This window comes from Passer domesticus, chromosome 4 (genome assembly GCF_036417665.1).
Source record: "Passer domesticus isolate bPasDom1 chromosome 4, bPasDom1.hap1, whole genome shotgun sequence".
In the NCBI taxonomy this organism is placed as follows: Eukaryota; Metazoa; Chordata; class Aves; order Passeriformes; family Passeridae; genus Passer; species Passer domesticus.
In genome coordinates, this window is record NC_087477.1 from 57,087,709 (window position 1) to 57,112,210 (window position 24,502).

Here is a 24,502-nt window from a genome sequence, read left to right on the forward strand (position 1 = left end):
TGGGAAGGACAGCTGTGGCAGGCGCTTTTTGGATCCCATCAGCTGGGATGTGGCCAGTCAGGGTGGTTGGGTACGTGCTACATGGGTAGGGGACTCCACGTTGAACTCAGCACTGACGCTGCCAGACACTTCACACCCAGGGTACAGTCGCTGCCAGCAGGGACACGGCTGTGTCTCACTGACAGTACCTCATGTGGCTGCCCTTTGGGATTTTTCTGTTGGGGGGGAGTTTAAGAAGCCCCCAAAAAACACGATGAAGCGCCAGACGACGCTGAATCTTACTGCTGAGGCCCTCCTGCCGCCGAGCAGGGAAGAGGGAGAGCTCCCGCTGCCCGTCCGACGGGGAGCATCCCGGCGGGATGCGCAGGGGGGGCTGGGGCCGGGAAGGGGGGCGGGATGGTGCTGGGGAGGGCGGGATGGTGCTGGGGAGGGCGGGGGCTCGGCCCCGGGCCCCGCCCCGGCCACAAGAGGGGCGGCACCGTTCGCCGGGGTCCCGCATCCCCGCCGGGCGGTGCGGGGCGTGCGGAGCGGCTCGGCTCGGCTCGGCTCGGCTCGGCTCGGCTCGGCTCGGCTCGGCTCGGCTCGGCTCGGCTCGGCTCGGCTCGTTCTGGCCTGGCTTGGCTCGGCTCGGGTGACTCGGCGGGGCTGGCCGAGGCTTAGCTGCCGTCGGGCAGAGGGCTCTGCGGGGATGGAGCGCGGCGCGGCGCGGCTGCTGGCGGTCCTGCTGTGCCTGGCTCCAGGTAAGCCCTCGGGCAGCCCCGCGTTACCCGGGTCCGGTCTGTCGGGGAGCCGCGGGGTCCGGCAGCTCCGCGGCGCCCCGAGGAGAGGGGCCGAGGGATGCCCGGGTGCGGTGGAGGGCGGGCGCGGCTTTCCCGTGGGATTGTCGGGGCTGGCGAGGCAGAGCGAGTCCCGGGCGGGACGGAGCGCCCGTGGCTGCGGGCTTGCTGGCCCCTCCTGTCCTGGCCTCTTGGCCTCTCCGGTCCGGCCCGCTGGTGCTGGCCCGTCCGAGCGGGCTGCCTGCCCGGCATAGTGTCCTGCCCGCTTGGCTCCAGCATCAGCTGTCGTTTCCGAGAGCAAAATGTCCCTGGAGCCAAACGCGGGAAACCTGTCATCAGAAGAACCTGCTCGGAATGCAAGTGATTAAAGCACGGGGAAACGCTGGCGAAATGGGAATGTCCCGCCCTGGCCGCGCTCTCCTGCTGCCCCTTGAAGCCGGCCGGGCTGTCACGGCTCGGCACGGTGAGGCGATGGCAGCAGCTAGGGAGGAGGGAAAATCTTCCCCTGTGGTACTCCCAAATGTTGCACGAGCCGGGCTGGGGCCTGAGAGCAAGTGCTGGCACCCAGATCTCAGCCCTCACGAGCGCCGGTGGCTCCCGTGGGTGCGATGCCGGCCGCTGTGCCCAGAGTAGGAACTGTGGCAACACAGTTTTGCCTAACTTCTTAGGAGGAAAGCGATAAACTTAGAAAATCGTGGCATAAAATAAATTAATGGGATTTCAGATTTGTGACAAACTGTAAAAATGGTTTATTTGCATAATTCATTGATCGGTACTCTCAAAGAAATATATTCAATTTATTATAAAAAAAGTTGGTAATCCCCAAGGGAGTGAGATCATCAGATGAAGGTTCACTTCGTTTCAATGTCCCACATCCTCTTGTTAGACCTTGAAGTTGGCAATGCAAGAAAACAGGAACTCCACCCTGGCTGGCTGAATTGTAGTGCTCTGCAGCTAGCTCCTGACCATCTGCCTTTGCTTCCTGTTATGACAGAATTTTTGAACTTTTTGGGATGTGTGAAAAATCATGATTTACCCTTTGCTGCTGAATAGGTGATGTGAAAGTGTCCACTTAAAACCTGATAAATATTCCTGTATATAATATTTTTCTGATTGAGTGGCATTTACTTGTTTATTAGAGAGGTTTCATACGTGTTTTTGCAGGTTTATTTATGTCTCTGGATCAGCCAACCCTTAGCATCCAAAAAGATGTCCTCACAATAATGGCAAACAACACATTAAATATTACTTGCAGGTAAGGACAAATCTGTTCACCGTGATTTTGATGATTGGTAATTTATGTAGTGAGCTTCTGTACAGAACCACACATGATGTGATCTCTCTCTTGCCAGGCCTCCTGCTTTCTCTCCACTCCCTTTGTGCCTTCTGCCTCACTTTTCCCTGACAAGTTTTAGAAATTATGTGGGAGGGCTGCAGTAAGAGAGAGCTGGGGAGTGTCGGGTGGCTGGGGGAGGAAGCATCGGCTGTGTCCTTGGGGATCCTGCTGCTGAGCCATACTCTCAACACTCTCTTTTGAGGGCTTTGTCACTTAGATTCAGCAGAAGGTAAATCTCAAGTAGCTTCAGGTAGCTGTTAGCAGTAGGCTGTGTGTGTGAATTTGTCCTACATGGTTTGATGCTCTCTCTCTGTGACGGGGTGAAGCCCATCCCTCTCCATAGCCAGAGAGTGGTGGGGCTGGGGGTCATATCAGAAGTGTCTGCCGCTCTAACATTTGCTTTCCCAGAGGTCAGAGACCACTGGAGTGGTCGTGGCCAAGCAAGCAGAGCAATGCTGAGAGGCGTATCTCCGTGACAGACTGCAGTGATGGCCCCTACTGCAAGACACTTACTCTGAGCAAAGTCATTGGCAATGACACAGGGGACTACAAGTGCCTTTACAGGGACAACCAGGCAGCTACAACCATTTATGTTTATGTTCAAGGTAAGTGCTTACACAGCTCTCAGGTGTCTCTTTCCCTAGCATCAAGAGAAGAAAGGAATATAGTGTCTCAAAACAGTTTTGATGCTAAAATTTATTAATCCTAGAATATTTGATCCTATGAAACATTTTTCTTGTTTTCAGGTTGAGTAATTAAATTCAGGTATGCTAGTTGCCATCAACACAAAAGCATTTGTACCTATAATTCTGGACTGACCTGCCATATGCAGTACATGGTCTGCTGTTCTCCACCCAGAATTTAGCATATGTATCTCTGCTGAGCTCTGAGCCTGTCCTCATGAATGCAGAGCTATTACTGACCTCAGCAGGAGTTTCATAGAGAGAGGATTACAGAGTTTATATACAGAGAAATTACAGATCCGATTCCATGTACGGTTTGTACTGATACCATTAAAAAAACCCCCAAAACCACCCAAACCCCAAAACATAAACTTTCACACATTTGCCGACTCTGCTGGTACAATCTGTGTAGGCTGCAAGAGCTCAGTTTTCAGCTAAGTGTCGCAGACACTGCAAAGACTCCAGTTATACACTCAGCTTCAATAAGTGCATTCATTGAGGCATCTGCCTTTTTGCACTGATGGCTTCACCCTCGTTTCCATATGCATCCTGTTTCCTCTTTATTGTTAACTTATAGTTACCATTTTGAGAAATGAGATGTAATTAAGTGCATGACTTAGCTTGTTTTGTAATATCATGGAGCTATTTCTTTTTGTGTTTCGGTCTGACTTTGAAAAGGATGCTGCCATCAGGGGAGTCAGTGTAACATGTCACAATTTTTAACTGATATTTCCTGTAATACTTATGCAAGGAAAGTCACACTAGGGTAAATCAGTTTTTTGTCGACAAAAGGACTGCTGTAGCAGGAAGCCATTCTCAAAGTGCACTCTGCTGCTGATAACTGTTTTGAGAATAATGATATTCTAAATCAGGGGGGTGGGGTGTCTATAAAAACACGTTCCTCCCCTATTTAGTCTCATTATTTCAGTGCTTTATGACATGGAAAATAATACAACTGACTTGTGAAAAGATAGGGAAATAAGAAAACTGGAAAGGATTCCAATTTTCATAATCATGTGATGAATAATACCCACTTATCAATTGAATATTATTCTAGATTACAGATCACCATTTGTGACTTCAGTGAGTGATCAGCTTGGCATTGTATACATCACTAAGAATAAAACTGTGGTAGTGCCGTGCCTTGGAACCGTATCAAATCTCAATGTATCTCTACATGCGGTAAGGAAAAAGCCTGTTAATTTTTCAACAGTTATTGAAGTCACTCTGCCATAAATATGTTGTTTGAAGTGAAAATACATTTCTTAAAAACTCCTTTCCATCACTGTGAGTTTTATAGCCTGTGATTATAAGATGAGTGCTGTATTCTCAAAGCATGTGCTAATTCCCTGAGCTAGAATGTTGAAATGGGGGCCCTGCAGCTGTGGAAAATGCTGGAGGTGACAATTCAGGGTTGTTCCATTTTTGAATTCTGACTATGTGTTTTATCAATATTCCAAACAGAAATATCCAGAAAAGATATTTGTTCCTGACGGTAAATCCATTTCATGGAATAATAAAAAAGGCTTCACTATACCCAGTCATTTAATCAACTATGCAGGCATGGTCTTCTGCGAAGCTAAAATAGACGATGAAAGCTACCAGTCTGTGATATACATAGTTGCAGTTGTAGGTAAGCCAAAGGTTTTTATTTCTCTATAACCAATGTTCTTTTGCTTTCTACAGCACACTGAACCAATTACATTTGGTTGGGCACTAGGTTATTCAATACTGACAATGCAGCTAATGCAAAATGGATGTTGAGATTTATATCACTTTTCTTTTAAATGCAATGTATTGTGTTCTTTCTCGTTGATCGTTGGGATAAGTGCTTCTATTTTTAGTGTTTTACATTGATGCCAGGGATTTTAATTTTTTTTGTTCTGACAATGCAAACTTTTTTCCTAAAATCACTTATCCACAATCTCAGTCACAGTGGAAGGAAATGAGAAGCAAGCAACCATCAGCAGCAGATGAAAAGAAATTGCTCTGAGTGGGTACCAAGGGAAGGGTGGATCTGAAGCTCTCACTGTGAGCTGGGTTGTCTTGTCTCCCTAAAGACCTGTGTCTTGACTCTCACAGGGTTTTATGCTTTCCTGCTACATTTTGTCAGTTGTTCATCATCAGAAATAATGTGATAATTCTGTGGAGGCTTACGCCTCAACTGAAACTCAGCAGCTCTTTCTCTTTCAGCTGAGGACATTTCAATGAGTGACCATTTCAAATATCCAAATGGCACCAAGGCAGTCTCTCCTGGCTTGTCAGGAAGGCATAGCCTTCCCTCTTTACTCTTAGCAGAAGGCATTTACTTCTCCACCAAATTCACAGATCCTCACTCTGATTTGCAGGAATTTCAGAATATCTGTAGAATTTCTGCATTCAGAATATTCTGTTTTGAAATATTTTACTGCACAAAGTAGACTTTGGGTAATTTTGCTACTGCCCCACTGTTATTCTCTATAAAGTTCCTGCTTACTGCTGGGAATGGGTATACAATCTCCCTTAGTTTTAGGTCTCACAAGGATAAGAAGAAGGTGTGTGAGGCAGAGGAGTCACTGTGAGTCACTGTCTCTTGCTTGCTCCCACCACTGGAGGGGCTCTGATCAAGTGCATACATCCTGCTGTGTCACTGTCTGACACGGGTCTCAGCTCAGAGCAGGCACGTCACTTCTCTCCAGGCTCCTTTGTACACCCATTGTTGTGCTGCACTGGGGCATCAGGGGCCTTTTTTGTAGCTGGGGTTTTGGTGGGAGTTGTGGTGAATTCACCTGGGAAATTTGCTTACCCCCATGTTTCGTGTGTGCCTTTGTCTTTCTCTAGGGTACCGAATTTATGACCTGACAATGAACCCACACAACGAAGTAGAGCTGGCAGTGGGAGAAAAACTTGTTCTCAATTGCACTGTAAGGACAGAGCTGAATGTGGGAATTGATTTTAAATGGGACTACCCTTCCATCAAGGTAATGTTGTATGAACTTACAGGTGCCTTCATCACACAGCAATTTAGGTATAATATTTATTTAGGTATATATCCTTATTTAGGTATAATATCACTTCCCCTTTTAAAACACCAAGAAAGAAGATGATAATACACAACAAAATTTCTGGTATATACAAGTGCAAAGGGTGACAGAAGGAATAACAACAACATTTCCAAACATCTGTCTTTTGTCTATTGCAGGAAAAACGTGCCACTATTAGGGATGTAAAAACCACTGCAGGAGAAATAAAGAAGTTTGTGAGCACCCTTACCATTGACAGTGTGTCCTTAAGTGACAATGGTCGATACACTTGCGCAGCATCCAGTGGTCGTATGAACATGAAAAACAGCAGTTACTTTGTTATCCACGGTATGATGTTTTCCACTTCAGTTTTGTTGATTGTTTCAGATTTAGGATTAATTACTGGGATGCAAAAGGCATCTCGATGATAAATCAAATGACAGAAATGAACCAAACTGCAGCTATAGTATTTCTCTTGCAACTAGTATGGGATCATTTTTATGCCACAGCCTTAGTTCATAATAAGATTTTAAAGGATGCTGTATTTTACTGAAAGCTGTAGAATCCCACCGGAAAGTGGGCAGTAAAATAAACCGATGCAAGCCTCTGACCTTCTTCTGCATTGACCTCCTAAAGGTCCTGTAAAATTCAGTTTGTGTAGGTGGTTTTGTACAAGGGCTGCCTGTTCTCACTCTTGGTGAGCTTAGGCTAGATCTTGGTGGCTCTGTGACACAAGAGTCTGGGTCAGCATGAATGAAGCTAAGAAAATAAAACTTTCAGCTTTTGCATTATGAATAGATGAATCAAATGGAGTTTTGGTGGTACGGAAATGATGCAAGGGAAACAGCTTTGGCTAAGTGAATAGATAAGTACGAGGCCACATCCTACAGCCTTTTCTCAACCCCCACTTGGGCACAGCCCCAGCTCCACTAACTTACTTATAGAAAAAAATTTCCAGCATGAGAATGGTTCATTTTTAATCCACCAGTCAGACAAAGAGGTTCATATTTTGAAGGAGACTGATTTTCCTGAGGTCTGATTTCAGGGGCCAGAATATTCATGACACTTTTAAAACAAAACAAAAGACTTTCAAACTTATTGTGGGCATAGTGATTCAAGATATACTGAATTTTCTCCTGGGTTCCTTCTGTTCTGCTCTTCAGGAGCCAAAATGAGATCATGTACTATACTGCGTATACCAGATACTAAGTCTAAACCATCCTAAATCTTAGTGAAAAGGCTAATTTAGTCAAAAGGCTAATCGCTGTCTTCTGTCTGAATGCGAGTTTATAACTTATAACAAGTAATGTAAATAATTTCAAGGTACTCTGTGACTGCAGTGGTTGAAATACACACATGAGTATTTAACTTTATCACACTGCAGTTTTGAATAGTGTAATTTCCTGGAATAAGTATATTGAGAGAGTTTTATGATATGTATATGTATACACGTCTGACAGTTGGCACACTATCCTGAGAGCTGAGTCTTGTCTCTGCTTTCCAGAGCTCCCCAGTGAGGGACCTGCTCTGTTCCTCTGTGTCAAGGAAAGGACTAAGCTTTCATGGTGGCATCTCTCCAGAGCCCAGTTTGGAGCCAGCTGTGCTTTACCAATGACCCACCGTCCTATCACTAACTTCTATTTGTCATCTTGTTAGGTGCTAACCCAAATGGAAAGCACTTTTGCTTTGGTCCATGAGAAAACACCATTTAGTTTACTTCCTTTTTTCCTCTCCAGAAAGTCCTTTTATTCACCTGGAGAAAATGGAGAATGTTGTTGAGACAAGGCTAGGCGACACAGTCAAAATTCCTGTCAAGTTTAAAGGATATCCTCCACCAGAGGTTAAATGGTAAGAACTGGGATATAATGTATTTGAAAAATGAGCTATTCTTAGTTAAAGCAAATCATTAAATATTCAAAGTGCTCTTTATTTTCTTCAGGTATAAAAATGTAAAAGCCATCAATGCAAATCACACAGTTAAACTTGGCTATGCATTAGTGATCACTGAAGCAACTGAAAAGGACGCAGGGAATTACACGGTTGTCCTTACAAACCCCATTAACAAGATGCAGAAAAGACATACATTTACCCTGCTGGTAAATGGTAAGTGGGGTAACAGAGGTGCCTTTCTTTCATGTGTGGATGTGGTATATTACCATCCTTAGTCTTAATTCACCCCCTGCCTATGAAGATTTAAGTACTGAAGAAGAACAGTCCTTGACCCTCAGCCCTGGGAGGGCAGAGGTGACCTGTCTCTCCTGGCTGTAGGATGTGTCAGTCAAGAGGCTGCAGACTCTGGGTGTTGGTGTCGTGATGATACTTTGTGTGGGGTGGGGTTTTTTGTTTTGTTTTGGGTTCTTTTTTCTGTATATTATTCTTTGCCTCTGTGTCCTGCACTTTTCCTGCCCTTCTTGCTGGCTATGCTGCTGGAGTCCTCCTCCACCCCACTCCATCCTGGCCCTGTCCCGCCTCACCCATCCTTCCTGCCCCACACAAGCTATCCCTCCTCTTCTGCCCTGCCCTCTACAACCTTCCTCCTCCTCCCCTACCTCCTCCTTTCTGCTCCCCAGGAAACAGCCTATGCTTTGAAGACAGCAGGTCTTGGAAAGGGCAGCTAGGCTACGTGCAGTGGGATCAGGCCTGGGGAATAATGTGCATTTAATGGCTGGGAATGGTGGTGAGAATCCAGGAGCTGCATTTTAAACCATGCAGTATTGAAGGGGGATTTTGTAGGAGATCCTAAGTATCTTGATCCTCAAAGTGTTGGGCGGGTTCAGTGCTTCCCCACATATCCTTGGAGATGCTCTGTTGGGCTCGTATTGGGGCATGGTGTGAATTGGTCACCGTGGGTCTAGTGCATGCACACTGGAGCCTTCAGCAGGAGGTGTGACCTGCTCTCTGTCCTGCAGTGCCCCCCCAGATCGGTGAGAATGCTCTGATGGCCCCCGTGGACTCCTACAAGTACGGCTCGACCCAAGCGCTCACCTGCACCGTCTACGCCGTGCCGCCGCCCACCTCCGTGCTCTGGCAATGGCAGCTGGAGGAGGAGTGCACCTTCAGCCCCCAGTGAGTGCCAAGTCTTCTTGTCTTCTGCAGCTTATGGAGGTCTTGAGGGATATTTGTGTTGGGTTGGGGTTTGTCCAGTGCCTCCCTCATCCAGGCTCGTTACTGAGTGCAAACCCAACGGCCAACGAAGAAAAAGATTGTTGTGCTTAATTTGCAGATTGCTGCGGGCAGGCTCTGCCAAGGTCATTGTTGTTGGCAGAGGCGAGGGCCACCCGTAGAGAGGATCCAGCAGTGCTGGCATGTTGCTCTTGTGCTCTCTTGAAGGGCATTTGACTTGCACGGGGTCTCAAATGCAGCTGTTTGCATGCCCTTCCCTCAGATCCCCCTGTGGGCTGCCGGCCCAAAACTCCATCCCAAACACAGGAAATTTGTTGTTTATGCTAATGATGCATCCTTGTGGTGTTTTTTTCCCTTGTGCTCAAGTACTGAGTGTGATGGGGCTCTTTATCTGTGTGAAAGTGTATCTCAGAGGAAGTGCACTGATTGATGTTGGGGAATGATAGAGAGAGTGCCTGACTGAGATTCACGCAGCTTCCCTTATCTGGACCTGCCATAAGCCCAGATTTCCTTTAACAAAAAAAAGTCCAGGGTAAAAAAAAAAAAAGGCATTCTTCTTTCCTGTTGTTGTTTTTAAAATGATTCCACTAGTTTCTTCCTTTGGTGCCTGGTTGCTTCCTACACAATGGCTACTGTCCTCAAGAAATTCTTGTAGGGAGTTCAGCGATTTTTATGTCTCTCTGTCTTCCTTTGAACTAAATCAACTTGAATCATCCACTTATGAATGGAGGTTTGTTCCCAGAATAGCTGCTCTGCTCCAGCCATCCCAACTGAGCTGACACAGGCAGATTAATTAGGAAATTCACCTTTAGGCTTGGGGGTCCTTTACTTTAAAGAGCATGAAGGTCTCAGGAGGTTATAGGGTGAAATTTAATAGAAATATTTCCAGAAGCAAACGCTTCTCTCATAGATGCAAGCTGTGGCCAGTGATGCATCTGACTTATAAATATGTTCATATTATAAGTAGAACCCAAAATACTTCTCTTGAAGGGCAAATATTCCTCTAATCTAATGCATGTGTCTCTACTTTCATTTCAGGAAAGTTCGCTCAGGAGCCAATCCATATGCATGCAAGAAATGGAAAATGATCTCAGAGAGAAAGGGTGGGAATCAGGTTGAAATTAAGCACCGGGTCGTCACTATTGCTGGGAAAACAAAGGTGAGCACATTTTATTTCCTCTTGGCTGAGAATGATTAACCCTCTTCAGGAGTCTATGTGTCTGGAAATACATCACTGGAGATGAAACTCTTTTCACCTGTTGTTAAACTTGGGGATCTACTCTCAGCTAGATGAGCAAGCTCCTGCTGAAGCCAAGAGGCAGAGATACACACTTTCAGGTCCTTTGAGCACTGCTCCCAAGTGAATCTCCACTGAGGAATATAACTGACTTAGATTTCAATAACTGCCTTTTAGTGGTCTAAAGTTAGATGAGTTAATCTTGCAAATTAACTGTAATAGAAGTTGGAGAGACTGAAAAGGAGAAGAAATTGTGGATGCAGCATGTTTTAATACATATACCAAAGTCCACCTTCTGCTTCTTCCCATTTTATTTTACCTGATTTTTACACGCTGAGGGACAAAAATGTAAACTTCAGAAGGGGACTGTGCTTCTGCCATGCCAAGGATTTGTGCTTTGGAGGGATTTTTGGTTGTGCAGATATCTGCAGAGCCCTTTGCTGAGCTGTTGAGGTGGTTGGGCATTACTTTAGCACTGATGTGGTATGAAATTGCTTGATTGTTCTTTTGTAGACTGTGAGCACCCTCGTGATTCAAGCAGCAAATGTATCTGCTTTGTACAGATGTATGGCCATGAACAGGGCTGGGTCAAGTGAGAGAGTGATCTCCTTCCATGTGACCAGTAAGTGCCCCCTGCCAAGGACAGCCATGTTAAATTAATTTAATTTTGTCTGTTTGCTGATGAAAGGCACTTCAGTGATGTTACCTGATTCCTGACCTTTATGAAATCCTTTAATTCTTTTGGATGTTAGGTTTACTTAAGGTTTTCTTTAGGCAGCCTTTAAAGTTGCCACTAATTTCAGCCAGGTGATTAGTTGTATCAGCATCAGTGGAGTGGCAGGCCAGTGAAAGTGATCCAAGATATTGTCCCAAGAGTGACTACTGTTGAGCTTTAGCAGTCACTTAAAAGAGCAACAGAGAAATTATGGTAGTGTCACAAAATGAGTAAAGATTTACTGTAAGAGCTAAGGTTAAAATTTTCCAAACAAGTGGCAAAGAACTTATGTCTCCTTAACAACCAGTCCCCATATTCATGTGCCAAAATTTTATTTTAATCAAAATCTAAAAATGAACTATAAGATAGAGCTGAGAATCATCTCAGGTTGCTGTAAGTTTCTACAGGAAGAGTGACTGAATTCGTTACACAGTCCTTCATTTGATTAATTTGAAATGTATCGCTTTTAATGAGATTGTACTCTATAGATAATTGATTAGTTGACTGATTGTCAGTCTTTTTTTTTTATTTCAGTCCTTGTTTCCTTTCCTTATTTTCAACCAGATAGGATGACAAAATCTGTATTTCCAAAATGACTTTTGCAAGTTAATGTTAGCCACAAAATTCACAATCAAATAGGAATTTATTTTACTTTTTTTAACTTGCAGGGGGTCTTGAAATTAATGTCCAGCCCCAGAATCAACTGACAGAGAAGGATAACACATCCTTGCGATGCACAGCAGACAAGTTCACCTTTGAGAAGCTATCATGGTACAAGCTCAGTGCTCATGTTTCACAGACTCCCTTCGGAGGGCTGCCCATGCCTGTTTGCAAGAACCTCAATGCTCTCCAGAAGCTGAACGGGACAGTTTCAAATACCAATGGTGAAAACGTCACCTTAGAGCTCATCCTTCGTAACATCTCCCTCCAAGATGGAGGGGACTATGTTTGCATTGCTCAGGACAAAAAGGCTAAAACACAGCACTGCCTGGTGAAGCACCTCTCTGTTCAAGGTATGGATCTCTTACTCTGAAGCAAAATGAGTGGCTGTGTATGAAAGCATTGCAGTAGTGTCAGTTTTTGGTATGTTCAGGCTTTGCATGTGTTTGGTTAATGGTGTGCTCAGTTTGTTAAATAGATTTAAACCAGTTGTTGTAACACACTCCTCTGGGGTTTGTCCAGGCAGCAGGCACTGTTTCATTAATACCAGTGAGGAAACACTGACTGAGCCACTGTGCAAGGAAATGTGTTTGGCTTCGGCTGAAGCAATGTGTTTAGCTCAGTAACTTCTCCACTTTACTTTTCTGAACACATTTTTCTCTGTAGCTGTATACACACGTGTGTACTCATAGCATTAATGCTGTTGCTTTGTGTGACTGGCTCTCGAGTTTGGAGTAGTGCTTGTAATTTAAAACTGCCATGAGTGACACTGGTACTCAGCACAAGCAATGCAAGCTGATAATCAGTCAGCTTTCCACACAAATAGTGGTGACTTTGCTTTGGGGCCTAGATGTCTAGGTTGGTCAGGCAGGTTCAGGAAAATACTTATGCATGTTCATGGCCTGTCCTGAATGGACATTTAATGGACCAAGAGTGACAAACCTCTCATAAGGCCTCTAGACACAGAAATGCGAGGGAAGCAATTTCTCAACTACCCCCTCTTCCCTCAGCAGCCTAAACAGTTACAAATTAAATCAGCTAAAGCAGGTTATAGCAATACTGTTGAAATTTTCTTGGCTATTGTAATTTTTTCATGTCATGTGGAAGTTGAACTATGATCTTAACATGAACACTGTGGCTCTTGGTGTAATAAAAGGATTTGAGACTTTGTTACTGGGACATGAACTGCTACTACTGAAAAAAATGGATCTTTTTCTTAATAAACAGTAATTTTACCGTGTTTTCAAACCAACAGAGCCCATGGCACCCACACTTGTTGGAAATCTGGAAAATCAAACAACAAATATTGGTGAAACTATAGAAGTGTCATGTGCAGTGAATGGCATTCCTCCTCCAAGCATCATGTGGTTTAAAAATAATGAGACACTTGTGGAAGATTCAGGTGAGGATTGCTCATTTACTATTATCATTAAAAGGCTTTCTTTTGTGCGACTGACTGCTGATTTTCACCACGAGAAGTTTCATTTTGAATTCTTAACAAAATTGGCATAAAAATAGCAAAACTAAGAATCATATTTTTTCCCAGGTATTGTTTTGAAAGATGGAAACAAAACACTAACCATCCGTCGAGTGAGGAAAGAAGATGGAGGGCTGTACACCTGCCTTGCATGCAATGCCCTGGGATGCAGCAAAGCAGTGGCTTTTTTTTCAGTGGAAGGTTGGTGTTAGCTTCTTTCCAGATTGTGCATAAATAGAATAACTAGAAGGAAATCTACTGACTATCCCGATGGGAGATCTGAAAATATACTGTTAAATTTGTGAAAAGTCCTGACCATTCCTATGAAGCTCAAATTGGGAGCTGTCATAGCTGTTGAGGTTGGTGCTTTTTTCTTCACTATGCTGCTTAGAGCTTTTCAACAAAAACTGGATCTATTTTACTTGTGGTTGCAAAGAAAACTCTGCCAATCTATATTACATGCAAACCCATACAACAGATATAAACATGCAGATACAAACCCATAAACATGCAGATATCCTGGGGCATCTCTGTTGTCTAGGTAACATAATTGTCATACTATGTTTTTTAGCATAGTATGTTGTACCTTTTGAAATTATGTAATTGCTTTCACAGCATCTACGGAAAACACAGTGAAGACTTTTTGCAGTCTGTTGTGATTGCTGTTCCATTTCAGTGAAACAGGTAGTGATTTTGAGTTAGGGGACTCCAGCCTTGGTCCATCACACTCTGAAAGCAGCATTTGTGAGACCCATCTCTCACTTGTTCCAGTCCTATTGTGGCACACCAAAATACAAATTACAATGACAAACAATAAATGGTAGCAAGAGGTTAGTCTGCAGTGTGGGTAGCTGGGACCACAATAGACTTTCCACTAAGAGTTGCAACAAGAGGTCTCAAATTAAAAGGTCCTTGCTCTTGATGTTAGTTCATTCATTCATTCATTAGTACATTTGCATACTTTAGTCACTGAGCCCTTCACATACCTCTGTCTTTAAAGGTCAGGGTGGTTGTCTGATCCATACCATTAAGGTAATTAAAGCAATATTATATTATTCTTATAGGTCTCTTTAGGATGTTTAGATGTTGGGCAAAATGTTTACATGGGGTAGATATTATATGCAGATGATGTTGATGTGGATTTCAGCTGATGTGGTAACATCTGTAGAAGTTTGAAATTTGTGTAGGACATACTGTTTCACTCCAGAAAATGTATAGTGCAGCTCGTGGGGGTCATGCAATGGAGTGTGCTGCTGTGTAGGAAGATCTCAGTGGTGCAAGGTATGAAATACAGGAGCATGATGTGGCAGACGGGCTGAAGAGGAGACCTGTGTGGGTGCACTAAATGGTATCTGCTGGCCACTCTTCTACGGGAAAAGAAACATTGTAAATAAGACCTTATTATCATGTGTTCTTGTAGAACCACATTTTTCATGCCCCAGCTGAATGATGTCAAGAGACAAGAGAGAGATTGTTCTCTAGGTCATTCTCACAGCTCTTTATTTTCTATATGATGAGGGTGGTTTTTTGGTTTCTAAAGAAAGAGTAATTACTTTTTGGTATTCTAAAACAATTATTTTTTTCCAAAGTGCAGATTTTACTTTTTTATATTTGCCAAAGGTCCAGACACTGTCTTTGGAACAAAACTGATGCTGAGAAATGTGATGGTGTGTAAAACAGCATGAAACTGTAATATTCCAACATAAACCCCCAAGCTTTTTGTTTTGTTTTGCTTTCGTTTCCTTGCTCCATGTTGCACTTTTAAAACGAACCTTCAGAACAAGGACCTCCATTCTTTACTTTAATGAATGAACAAAACAAATATGCTTCCAACTATCACTCAAATATTCATTTATTTCTTCCCAGGCGCTGAAGAGAAAACAAATCTGGAGCTCATTATCCTCGTTGGCACTGCAGTGATTGCCATGTTCTTCTGGTTGCTTCTTGTAATCATCCTCCGGACCGTTAAGCGGGTAATGAAAAAATTCTCATACCATCCTATCAGCACTGGTCTTGCATGACAAATGAGAGCTGACTTGAGGCCTTTTGTGTTGCTTCTTTCCATTGTTCTTAAATCAACAGACACATTTTTTCTCTCCATGCCATAACATTCTTGCCTGGAACCGGGGGCGCAGAAATTTGTTTTTAATTGAACAGGCGCTTGCAAGAGAAAAATGTTTCATCTGGTTCTGTTTATTAAAAAAAAAAAAAAGTGCAAGTAATTAACAATGATCACACTCATGATGACATGGTGCAGCGGAATGGTAGCCTGGCATTTCTGGGAACTAATGAAATACTAATGAAATACTCTAAAGTGAGAAAATGGCATTTTGCCTGCACATTGCCAGCAACAAACTGTGCAACTGCAACTAATACCATTTTCCAGGCCAACGGAGGGGACATGAAGACTGGCTACTTGTCAATCATCATGGATCCTGATGAAGTCCCTATAGATGAGCACTGTGAGCGGCTCCCATATGATGCCAGCAAGTGGGAGTTTCCCAGAGACCGGCTAAAGCTAGGTGAGTTTTCATTGCATGAGCCATTTAGTGGTACTGCAGCCAGCACTGTGCTGGTGGATGTTTCCAGTCCTGGCTCACCAGGGGACTGCTCTGCTGCATGATCCCTGGGTGAGCTCTGTGTTCCCACTGGATATGATGCATCCTATCGACATTTTAAGTCCTCTTGTTAATTTCTGCTTCATGAACTCATTTTGAAGTAGCTTTTAAAATCTACAACTTTTTCCTGCTGTGTCAAGCAAATATGTTTGTGTTCTCACTTCAAGGTAAACCTCTTGGACGTGGAGCTTTTGGCCAGGTCATAGAAGCAGATGCATTTGGGATTGACAAAACTGCTACCTGCAAAACAGTGGCAGTGAAAATGCTGAAAGGTAAAAATGACTAGAACTTCAACTTGAATATACAATACAGGGATATATGTCAACACTATAACCATTACACCCATCATTGTAAAATTTAAGCTTAACGGCTGTTATCATGAAGAAATTATTAGCAAAAGTACATGCCTTTCCCTCACTGATAACTGGAACAATGCAGCTGTGCTTTTCTAGCCACTGCTTTATAATTCTACTTAGGTTCAGAATGTAAAGTTGCTCCTGCAATCAATTTGCACGTGTCCCTTATGCATCCGTGTTGGAAGCTTTCTGCAAGTCTCAAGACAATGGCTTAGGCACGCTCCAAACTGAATTGCAATTTGGAATAGCTTTCTCCTCACTTTAAATCATATTATACTGCCTCACGCTTGCCACAGGAAAAATGAAATGTGTGGTTCCCAGACACATTGTTTTTAAAGAAGACATAATGGGGCAGCAAAATGGGGCTGCCAGCAGCTGGGGGCTGTATTCCACTCTATGCTCTACTGGCATAGCTGACACAGCCTACCAGCCAACAAGGCTCCTCACTTGATGGGCTGGTTAAATACCAGAAGAGATTGGGGAGGAGAGCACAACCTTTCTGTCTGTGGTGTTCCTGACCTGTGTTGCTTTACCTCTGCAGAAGGGGCAACTCATAGTGAGCACAGAGCACTTATGTCAGAGCTGAAGATACTCATTCATATTGGCCATCATCTCAATGTTGTCAATTTACTTGGAGCCTGCACAAAGCCAGGAGGTGAGTCACTTCTTAGTGGGTGAGAAGGTGCTGATGAAAACTCTACTGCATCCATTTCTGCTGCATAGACAATTGAAATTCAGAATTAATGATTGGAAAGAGTAGTTCTTTCTAACACACACACACACACACACACACACACACACACACACAAAACAAACAAAAAAATCTGATCAGAGTTGGCAGGTCCAGAGATGGAATGAAGGTGAAGTAGGGGTGAAATAAGGGCCATGCAGCTCCATCCCTTAGTTGTTCTCTCACTTTGCTTTTCTGTACCTGACGGCCACGTTCATAGTGGGCAGCCCATGTGTAACAGACCTCCAAGCCAAGTCTAATACCAGGTTTAACAAGCTACTCTTACTCTTGTCAGCAGCTACAGGGTGACTGCGAGTTGGGACTTCCCCTCTCTGTCTTGGGATGGGCTGTTGGTGCCTACGTGTGTGTGTGTAGGAGGGGAGATTGCAATTTGGAGTCCAGCTCTGGCTGGAGGAATCTATTTCACTTTATAATCAGAGACAGATGTTTTGTTTAGCAAATCCAGTACTACAAACTAATTTGGAAGAAATTCAATGTAAAGTAACTCAGTAATAATTTTTCAGGGAAGCTGACTTGTTGGCTTACTGTGGGATGAAAATTTAATTTGTAAAGTTCCATGACAGAAGTCAGTAGTTGAAGGAAACATAATCCATAAATATTTATTTCCTTGTTTATTTCATAATAAAATAGAGATGGCCAGTATGTGGAACCTAGGATGAAAATTTATCACCATAGCAAATGCCTATATGAAGCAAATTTGAACATGAAATACCATATTTAGACTGTACATTAAAGCATCTATGTCTGAAACCAAGTTTCCTGTTTTAAATTTTTTGTACTCTAATCACCTATAGAAAAAGGCATGGATAATCACATGTGTGTTTTATTGTAGAGGTTAATTGCACTGAAGCTCTTTCAAATATTTACATTGCATCCTTACAATGTCAATTAATAGAGCTGTTATTGGCACTTCAAATATAAGCACACCACTATACTTTCTGACATATGAAATTAAGCCCACAATTTTCAAAATTATGTGCTCTGTTTTCTTCCTTTAAACAGCAGAAAATTTAATAATTTTGGTGCTTTGATTAGTTTGGGGTTTTTTATTACTGATATTTTTAAAAACCTTTGGCTATTGGAATGCTCTTTGAACCATATGTATTTCTAGCCAGAATTTATGCTGTGAGATAAGGTGGGATATAAATGGTCTAATGAATTGCTTTATGTGTTGTACAGGGCCACTCATGGTGATTGTGGAATATTGCAAGTTTGGAAATCTGTCAGCTTACCTACGGAGCAAGAGGAGTGAATTTATCCCGTACAAGGTAAGGAGTCAAGGTTAACAGTGAAATGTTTGGTTTGGTGGGTTTTTTCCACACACAATGTTTCTTTTTCTAGTGCAGACTGAAGTGGCAATCCTTGGGGACCCTGAATGTCTTAGTACTTCTCATGGGAATGAGAGATGGCAAAGACATCAGAGGTCATTTAGTCTTTCCCCTGGCCCCTGCAATGTAGCTGTTTTGTTATTGTTAGCTTAAAATGTGCAAAGGAACTGGGCTTCCACTATTTCCTTTGGCAGACTCTTCTACACTTGGCTGTATCTTTCAGGAAGTTTTTTCTGATTATCAGCCTGAATTTTTTCCTTTCTTAGTTAAGCTCCAGACCACCTTAAATAACGGCACTCCTTGCTTAGTGTATATACCCATCAGATATCCATAGGTATCTGCTGTCACATGATTATCTGTTCTTCTGCCCCCTTGGCTCATTGCTGAACAAGGCTACACATTTCTTCTGCTGTTAATAGTTTTGTACAATTGATGTAGCTCATGAGTTTGCGTTCAGCTTTTCACCTCCTGAGTCCTTTGCAAAAAGGAGCTCCATTACAGCACCCCTTCCGCACCCTGATTTGAAAGAAGTGGGAAGATGGCATTTTAAAACTCATTTCTGGGCACCTCTGAGAGGCCTTATTTATGGAGAGCATCCATCTGAGAATCCATACTCTCTGAGGGTCAGATTGATGTATGGAGAACTTGCCTGTGTGTACCCAGCACTCAGGGTCACCCTGGGGACCCTACCCTTTTCCACCCACAACCAAGAGGGAGGCCCCTGGGCTGTGCTCTGCCATGTTGGTAGACTTGAGCCTTCCTGCAGCTGCTGTGTTTAGATCAGAGCTTCTTCCCACTGCTTGTTGGCTCTCCAGGGGGTTATTTTTCTTTATCCTTGGAGACATTGTTTACTATTTTGTATTGGCAAAGGCAACTCACTGCATCTTCTTGTGAGGTAAAAAGATAAACAAGTATCTGAGAGGCCTTGAAGTAAGAGACAGGGTTTCATGAGAGTGCTGACCCTTGCTTACATAAGCAGTGGGAATGTGATTTGGCCGTATTAAAAAACAGCCTTGGCAGGGAAAACATTACCAAACCAAAGCTGGAGAAAATGAAAATGTTTTGGAGGATACCTGTGGGGCTGGATTCCTCCCTAGAGACATGGAGTGGCTTAGAGGAAGAAGGAAATAAGTCAGATTTTGATGGCAGTTAGGATTTTGGCCAAGGTGGAGGTTTAGCAGAAGAGCCTTTGCATTAGCAGGAGGTGAAGCCGTAGCAGTACGGAGAGGCTGGAGTGTGCGAGAGGGTTTGGCAGCATCCATCCACAGGTGTTTCACAAGTTGGGGGCACCAGGGGCTGAGGACACCAGCTCCTCAGTGTGCATTCAGTCACCTGCATGTGGAGATGCTGCTGGGGTTTGGCTGGGAGGTTGTGAAAGCAGGAGAAAGTTGTGCTGTGGAGTGGCAGACAGTGCTCCAGCTGGTGAGCCTGCATGGCCATGGGTTGGGTTTTGCTGGTACTGTCAGTGCACCAGCCCCAGCCAGAGCTGGCTTGGAGCAGAGCAGCTGATCATGCCTTCACTGGGTTGCTCTCCCTGCCCTCCCTGTGTGTGACCTTGGCACAGACCATAGGCAGCATCACTGCCTCTCCAGCAGGAGTTCTGGCATGCTTTCAGCTTCTGATTTTTCTCACTCTTCTCTCATATTTCTAGACCAAGTGTGCCAGATTTAGGCAGGGGAAGGAGAACTACGTTGGTGATGTCTCTTCTGACCTGAAGCAACGGCTCGACAGCATCACGAGCAGCCAGAGCTCAGCAAGCTCTGGCTTTGTGGAGGAGCGGTCCTTGAGTGACGTGGAAGAGGAGGATGGTAGGATGCATCTTCTTCTGGTGTTGGAGCATGTGTCATTGGTGGGGCTGATGAGGGACACTGGGGACTGTGTGATTTCCGAAGCTCCCTCAAAACTGTGTGTGGGGTATTCTCTGGATGATCCAAGTTCCTGAGTATGGTTTATCTAGATCAGCATCCCAAACCCCTTAGCCCAGTCCCAGATAATATCCTGTATGAAAAGGGTCTGCTTTTAGTGTGAAGCTTTTTGGAGATATGTCTATTTAATGCCCCAGTATTTTCAGGGAAAATTGCAGAGTACAAACTCCAAAGGCAGTGCAGAGAGGGATGCACCAGCATGCCAACTGAATTTCCTTAATGTCTACCCAGAAGTTAAACACTGTGAAGTGCTATTTGATTCACTGCTTATTAGTAGAGAGCTTGCTTTGCCTTCCCTCTGCCCAGGTGGTCTGTCAGGAACAGGAAGCCTGAATTATCATTATCCACTCATTCAAAGCCTCCCCAGGATGCACATATCCTCTGCAGTGGTTTCACTGATGCGTTTGCCATGTTCTCCTTTGGCAGATGCAGCACAAAATGCTCAGTGCTGCCATTTCGCAGGCTGCTAATTTCACCTAGGGGTGAGATCAGACTAGTTGGGAGGAAAGCCATAGCTCTACTTCCTGTACCTCTACTGCTGCTAAAAATCATTTAGTGCCAAGAATACATCAGTTATGTGAACAGGGAGAATGATCTTGCAGTTTCAATCCAATCCAATAGGTATTGTCAGGCATGTACCTCATGCATTTCCACACCATCTCGGTCCCTTTCCAGTACTCCCTGGTGTAGACATTGACCCTCTGAGCTGGAATGTTACAATACGTATGTAGACCTGAAGGAGCCCTTATGGTGATGGTTTTAGCCACCAGTGTTGTAGTTCTTGGTAGATGTCTGCTTAAAATCAAAATCTGAACAAAGTCACAGAGTTGTTTATCTCAGCAGGAACTAAATGCCTAGGTATCTTTGGATATTTGAGTGCATTATTCCTCCAGGTCACCAGATGATGATGTTAGGGTTCTTCTACATTAAATTAGCAGGGCTTCTTGCCAAATCAATCTCCCTATGGCATATTCTTTCCTCATAAAGACTAGGTGGGGCCTCCCTCTCACTGGTTTCTAAATTCATCTGCTGAAACCAGAGAAAGCCTTACTGTCCTAGGAATTTGTGAGCTGAATTTTGGTTGTTTTTCTTTCAAGACTGTTTTGCAAATCTTTCCTTTGGAAATAAGCTAGGAGGCCTAGGATATAGCCCCTCGTCTCAAAGTTTATTTTGCACAAGACTAGTTTGATGTAAAATGGGTTGTTAGTGATAATTATATAGCTTAAAAAAAAAGTGCTTGATTTGCTCCTCCAGTCCAGGCATAAGGTTTGGATGGACTTTTACCTAACAAGCAGTTATTGGTGAAATCAGTCACAAAGGGCATGTTTGACTGTCATCTGATTCTTTGCAGCTGGTCCTGAAGACCTTTGCAAGAACCCTTTGACCATGGAGGACCTCATCTGTTATAGCTTCCAGGTGGCAAGAGGAATGGAGTTCTTGGCTTCACGCAAAGTAAGGAACTTCTCAGGAAGAGTGGCATGTTATTTATTTGACTGCAGGAAGTAATGCTGTAGGTCTGCAGAAGGAAACAGCATGTTCATCTTTGGACTGGCAGTCATCCGCAACATTTTCTTTTTGCTCTAAGACATACCCAAATCATTAATACTACAGCATGAAACAGCCCATGCATTTATTGACACAAATGTTAGTGATCTGTATGAGGTTTATGGGCCACCAGTTCATAGAGGAATGGTTAAGTGGTTGGAGGAGGGGAACTGACTTATAAGGACAACTAAAGGAATTAGGAGAAACCCCTGGTAACAGGAGCTAAACAAGAGTAAAGGATTTTGCTCCGAGGAGGTTGTGTGTACATTGTGCACTGGGATTGGAAGGGCAGTGTGAGGAGAGACAATATGAAACTTCATGGATGACTCCTTGGAGAATCTCTTGCCAAGGACACCCTGGAAGTCACAGCACCTCACCTGCATTTTCTCCTTCTAGAAGTATTTTTCTGTTTGAGCCTAAACATGTAGAGCACGTATTTCAAAGGATGACAATTCCAGTAAGAGTGAGGAGTTGTCTGCAGCTGTATAGAAAAAAACCACCTAGAAATGGGAATAGAAAATAGAAGCAGAAAATACAGCACTGCTCTGGAGTGCAGGCTAGGTGTTCAAGAGCAGACTTCAGAGTCTTTTTCTAAAAACATACTTTTGTCTGCCTCTCATATTCATCCTGGTTGATGTGCAAATGTAAAAATACCTGCTTCCAGAATCTGCAGTTTCAATCCATAGTAGAAGCCAATCTGAAGCCACTTTCAGAGCCTGGTTTTTTTTTTTTTTTTTTTTTTTTTTTTTTTTTTTTTTTTTTTACTTCAGGCTATTGAGGCTGGAGTTTTGAAGTGTTTGGGTTGTTAACTAAGCTGCTGTTCTGCATAGGTAGAGATGTGGACTTCTTTCTCTGTAGTAAAGATCAGTTTGTGTTGGAATCAAGTCAGCATTTTAGTGTGGTGTTTTTCAGAGAAATGGTGGAGTACACAGATTTGAGTGAACCTAAGTAAATCTAAAGGTAATCAGATCTGAACCTGTTTTGTGTTAGCTTCTTAGGATAATTAATTAGCTAACTTCAAAGGCCCTCTCTGCACAGTGGATAAACAGACGTATGTTTGGACTTGGGAACACAAGTCTCTCTGAGCCAAATCAGTTGTGACCATCAAAAAAGCACTTAAATTCAGCAACTGTTGATGCTGAGGTTTCTTTTTCTTAAAAGGTTTTAAGAATTATCTTGCCTTTGAGGGTAGGAGAGCACATATGTGAAAGAAATCAGCCCTGTGGACAGAGCTGTGACGACAGGCAGCACATGAAGTTGTTTACTTCTCTTTGCAGTGCATCCACAGGGACCTGGCTGCTCGTAATATCCTCTTGTCAGACAATAACGTGGTCAAAATCTGTGATTTTGGCTTGGCTCGAGACATCTACAAAGACCCAGATTACGTCAGGAAAGGAGATGTAAGTTTCAGATTATCTGTTTGATAGAGAATTAATATGAAATCAGGACTTCTTTTTTTCCCTTAAAGAGATTTTTGGAAACTCAATGTTTTGCTAAAATGTGTTACAATTTTGTTTATGAAAATTCTTTTAGGCCAGACTACCCCTAAAATGGATGGCACCGGAGACCATTTTTGATAGAGTATATACCATTCAGAGTGATGTATGGTCCTTTGGAGTTCTGCTGTGGGAGATATTTTCATTAGGTGAGTCACTTTAATTTTACTGAGCCATGTCTAAACAAAAGAGTCTGAAGAAAGCAGTTGAAGTGTTCTTGGAACCTCTGTACCATTTTCCTTTTACTTCTTGAAAAATTCCTGTATATTTTCTCCATCAAAATAAAATACTCAATTTTTTTTTTGAAATGCCAATGTAGGAACATAACCTTGAAATGCTTCTTCATACAATTTCAGTATGTGATGATGTGCCTCATTTACTCAGTCAGTTGCTGTTTCCATCATAAATAAAAATTATATACACATCCAAATACACCAAATTGTCTTATTAACACAAACCATAGCAAGTTATTTGCTTGAAAATGAATCCCAAAATTTAAGAGTCTAATGCATTAAAATTACTGTTGCTTTAATTTTAGGAGCATCACCGTACCCTGGAGTGAAAATTGATGAGGAATTTTGCAGAAGACTGAAAGAAGGAACGAGAATGAGAGCACCAGACTATACAACACCAGAAATGTGAGAAACCCTTCTTCCATCTGCCCACATTTACCCCACACTACTAGCAGGTGCAGGAGCAAGCAATAGGTGCTGTTTTCTTCATGCTGGTATTTTAATTGGTTTTGTCATTCCAGGTATCAAACAATGTTGGATTGCTGGCATGGAGATCCTAAGCAGAGACCAACATTTTCAGAGCTGGTGGAGCACTTGGGGAATTTACTGCAAGCCAACGTCCGTCAGGTATGTGACCTGTATTCTCTGAATCTGAATCTGTCCTGTCCTGCCAGCCATCACAGCGTTCCATAGTTGGGTACTGTCTGCTGGAGCTGTCAGGGAGCCTGGGCTTCTTCTACTGCCCCCATTACTGATCAGAAGTTGGGTCTTTGACTAGCAGAGAGTGACTTGTGGTGTAAAGATCCCAGAAGTTGTGTTGTGGTAACCAAAAGCTCTGCCTTGCCAGCAGAGCTTCCCATGACACTACTGCTGTCTTTGCTGGGGAGTTGTTGGCACAGGCTCAGTTCCCTGCTCTGCTGCTGATTTCTCTGCAGGCTGCAGACACATTCCAGCAGGTAGCTCCTGTTGATCTTACTGTGCCAAAGATGGTTATCTTTGTCTGTGTGAGGGTGTGTGCTGCAATGCTTTTAATGGCTATCCTGGAAAACAAGGACACAAGAACCTCCTTGCCTGTGAGCAGCTCCATGCAAGTGAAGGTAGTAAGGCATGACCTGTGTGCAGGCATTGCACTAAGAGAGCCCACCGTGGCCAGGTGGGGACATGGGCCTCCCTTCCAAGCTCTCCATCTTGTGGCTTCCTCTTCAGTTACTACGGAAGTGGACAAGGTCAGGGCCATAGAT

At 43.5% G+C, this 24,502-nt stretch overlaps 1 protein-coding gene across 1 annotated transcript in view; it reads left to right on the forward strand.

The window, feature by feature from the left end:
* The first annotated feature begins 539 nt into the window (after positions 1–539).
* KDR (kinase insert domain receptor) overlaps positions 540–24,502 on the forward strand; it is a 29,746-nt gene continuing 5,783 nt past the window's right edge. Inside the window, exons 1-26 of the mRNA XM_064418139.1 lie at positions 540–740; positions 1,941–2,031; positions 2,521–2,717; positions 3,853–3,977; positions 4,260–4,428; positions 5,616–5,755; positions 5,977–6,145; positions 7,534–7,645; positions 7,737–7,900; positions 8,707–8,863; positions 9,959–10,079; positions 10,671–10,779; positions 11,541–11,885; positions 12,788–12,934; positions 13,079–13,210; positions 14,876–14,982; positions 15,396–15,531; positions 15,795–15,899; positions 16,525–16,638; positions 17,914–18,002; positions 19,714–19,870; positions 21,339–21,439; positions 22,810–22,932; positions 23,066–23,177; positions 23,567–23,666; positions 23,783–23,888. Coding sequence (XP_064274209.1) covers positions 689–740; positions 1,941–2,031; positions 2,521–2,717; positions 3,853–3,977; positions 4,260–4,428; positions 5,616–5,755; positions 5,977–6,145; positions 7,534–7,645; positions 7,737–7,900; positions 8,707–8,863; positions 9,959–10,079; positions 10,671–10,779; positions 11,541–11,885; positions 12,788–12,934; positions 13,079–13,210; positions 14,876–14,982; positions 15,396–15,531; positions 15,795–15,899; positions 16,525–16,638; positions 17,914–18,002; positions 19,714–19,870; positions 21,339–21,439; positions 22,810–22,932; positions 23,066–23,177; positions 23,567–23,666; positions 23,783–23,888 — 3,480 coding nt within the window. The 5' untranslated portion in view covers positions 540–688. The remainder of the gene's footprint in view (positions 741–1,940; positions 2,032–2,520; positions 2,718–3,852; positions 3,978–4,259; positions 4,429–5,615; positions 5,756–5,976; positions 6,146–7,533; positions 7,646–7,736; positions 7,901–8,706; positions 8,864–9,958; positions 10,080–10,670; positions 10,780–11,540; positions 11,886–12,787; positions 12,935–13,078; positions 13,211–14,875; positions 14,983–15,395; positions 15,532–15,794; positions 15,900–16,524; positions 16,639–17,913; positions 18,003–19,713; positions 19,871–21,338; positions 21,440–22,809; positions 22,933–23,065; positions 23,178–23,566; positions 23,667–23,782; positions 23,889–24,502) is intronic.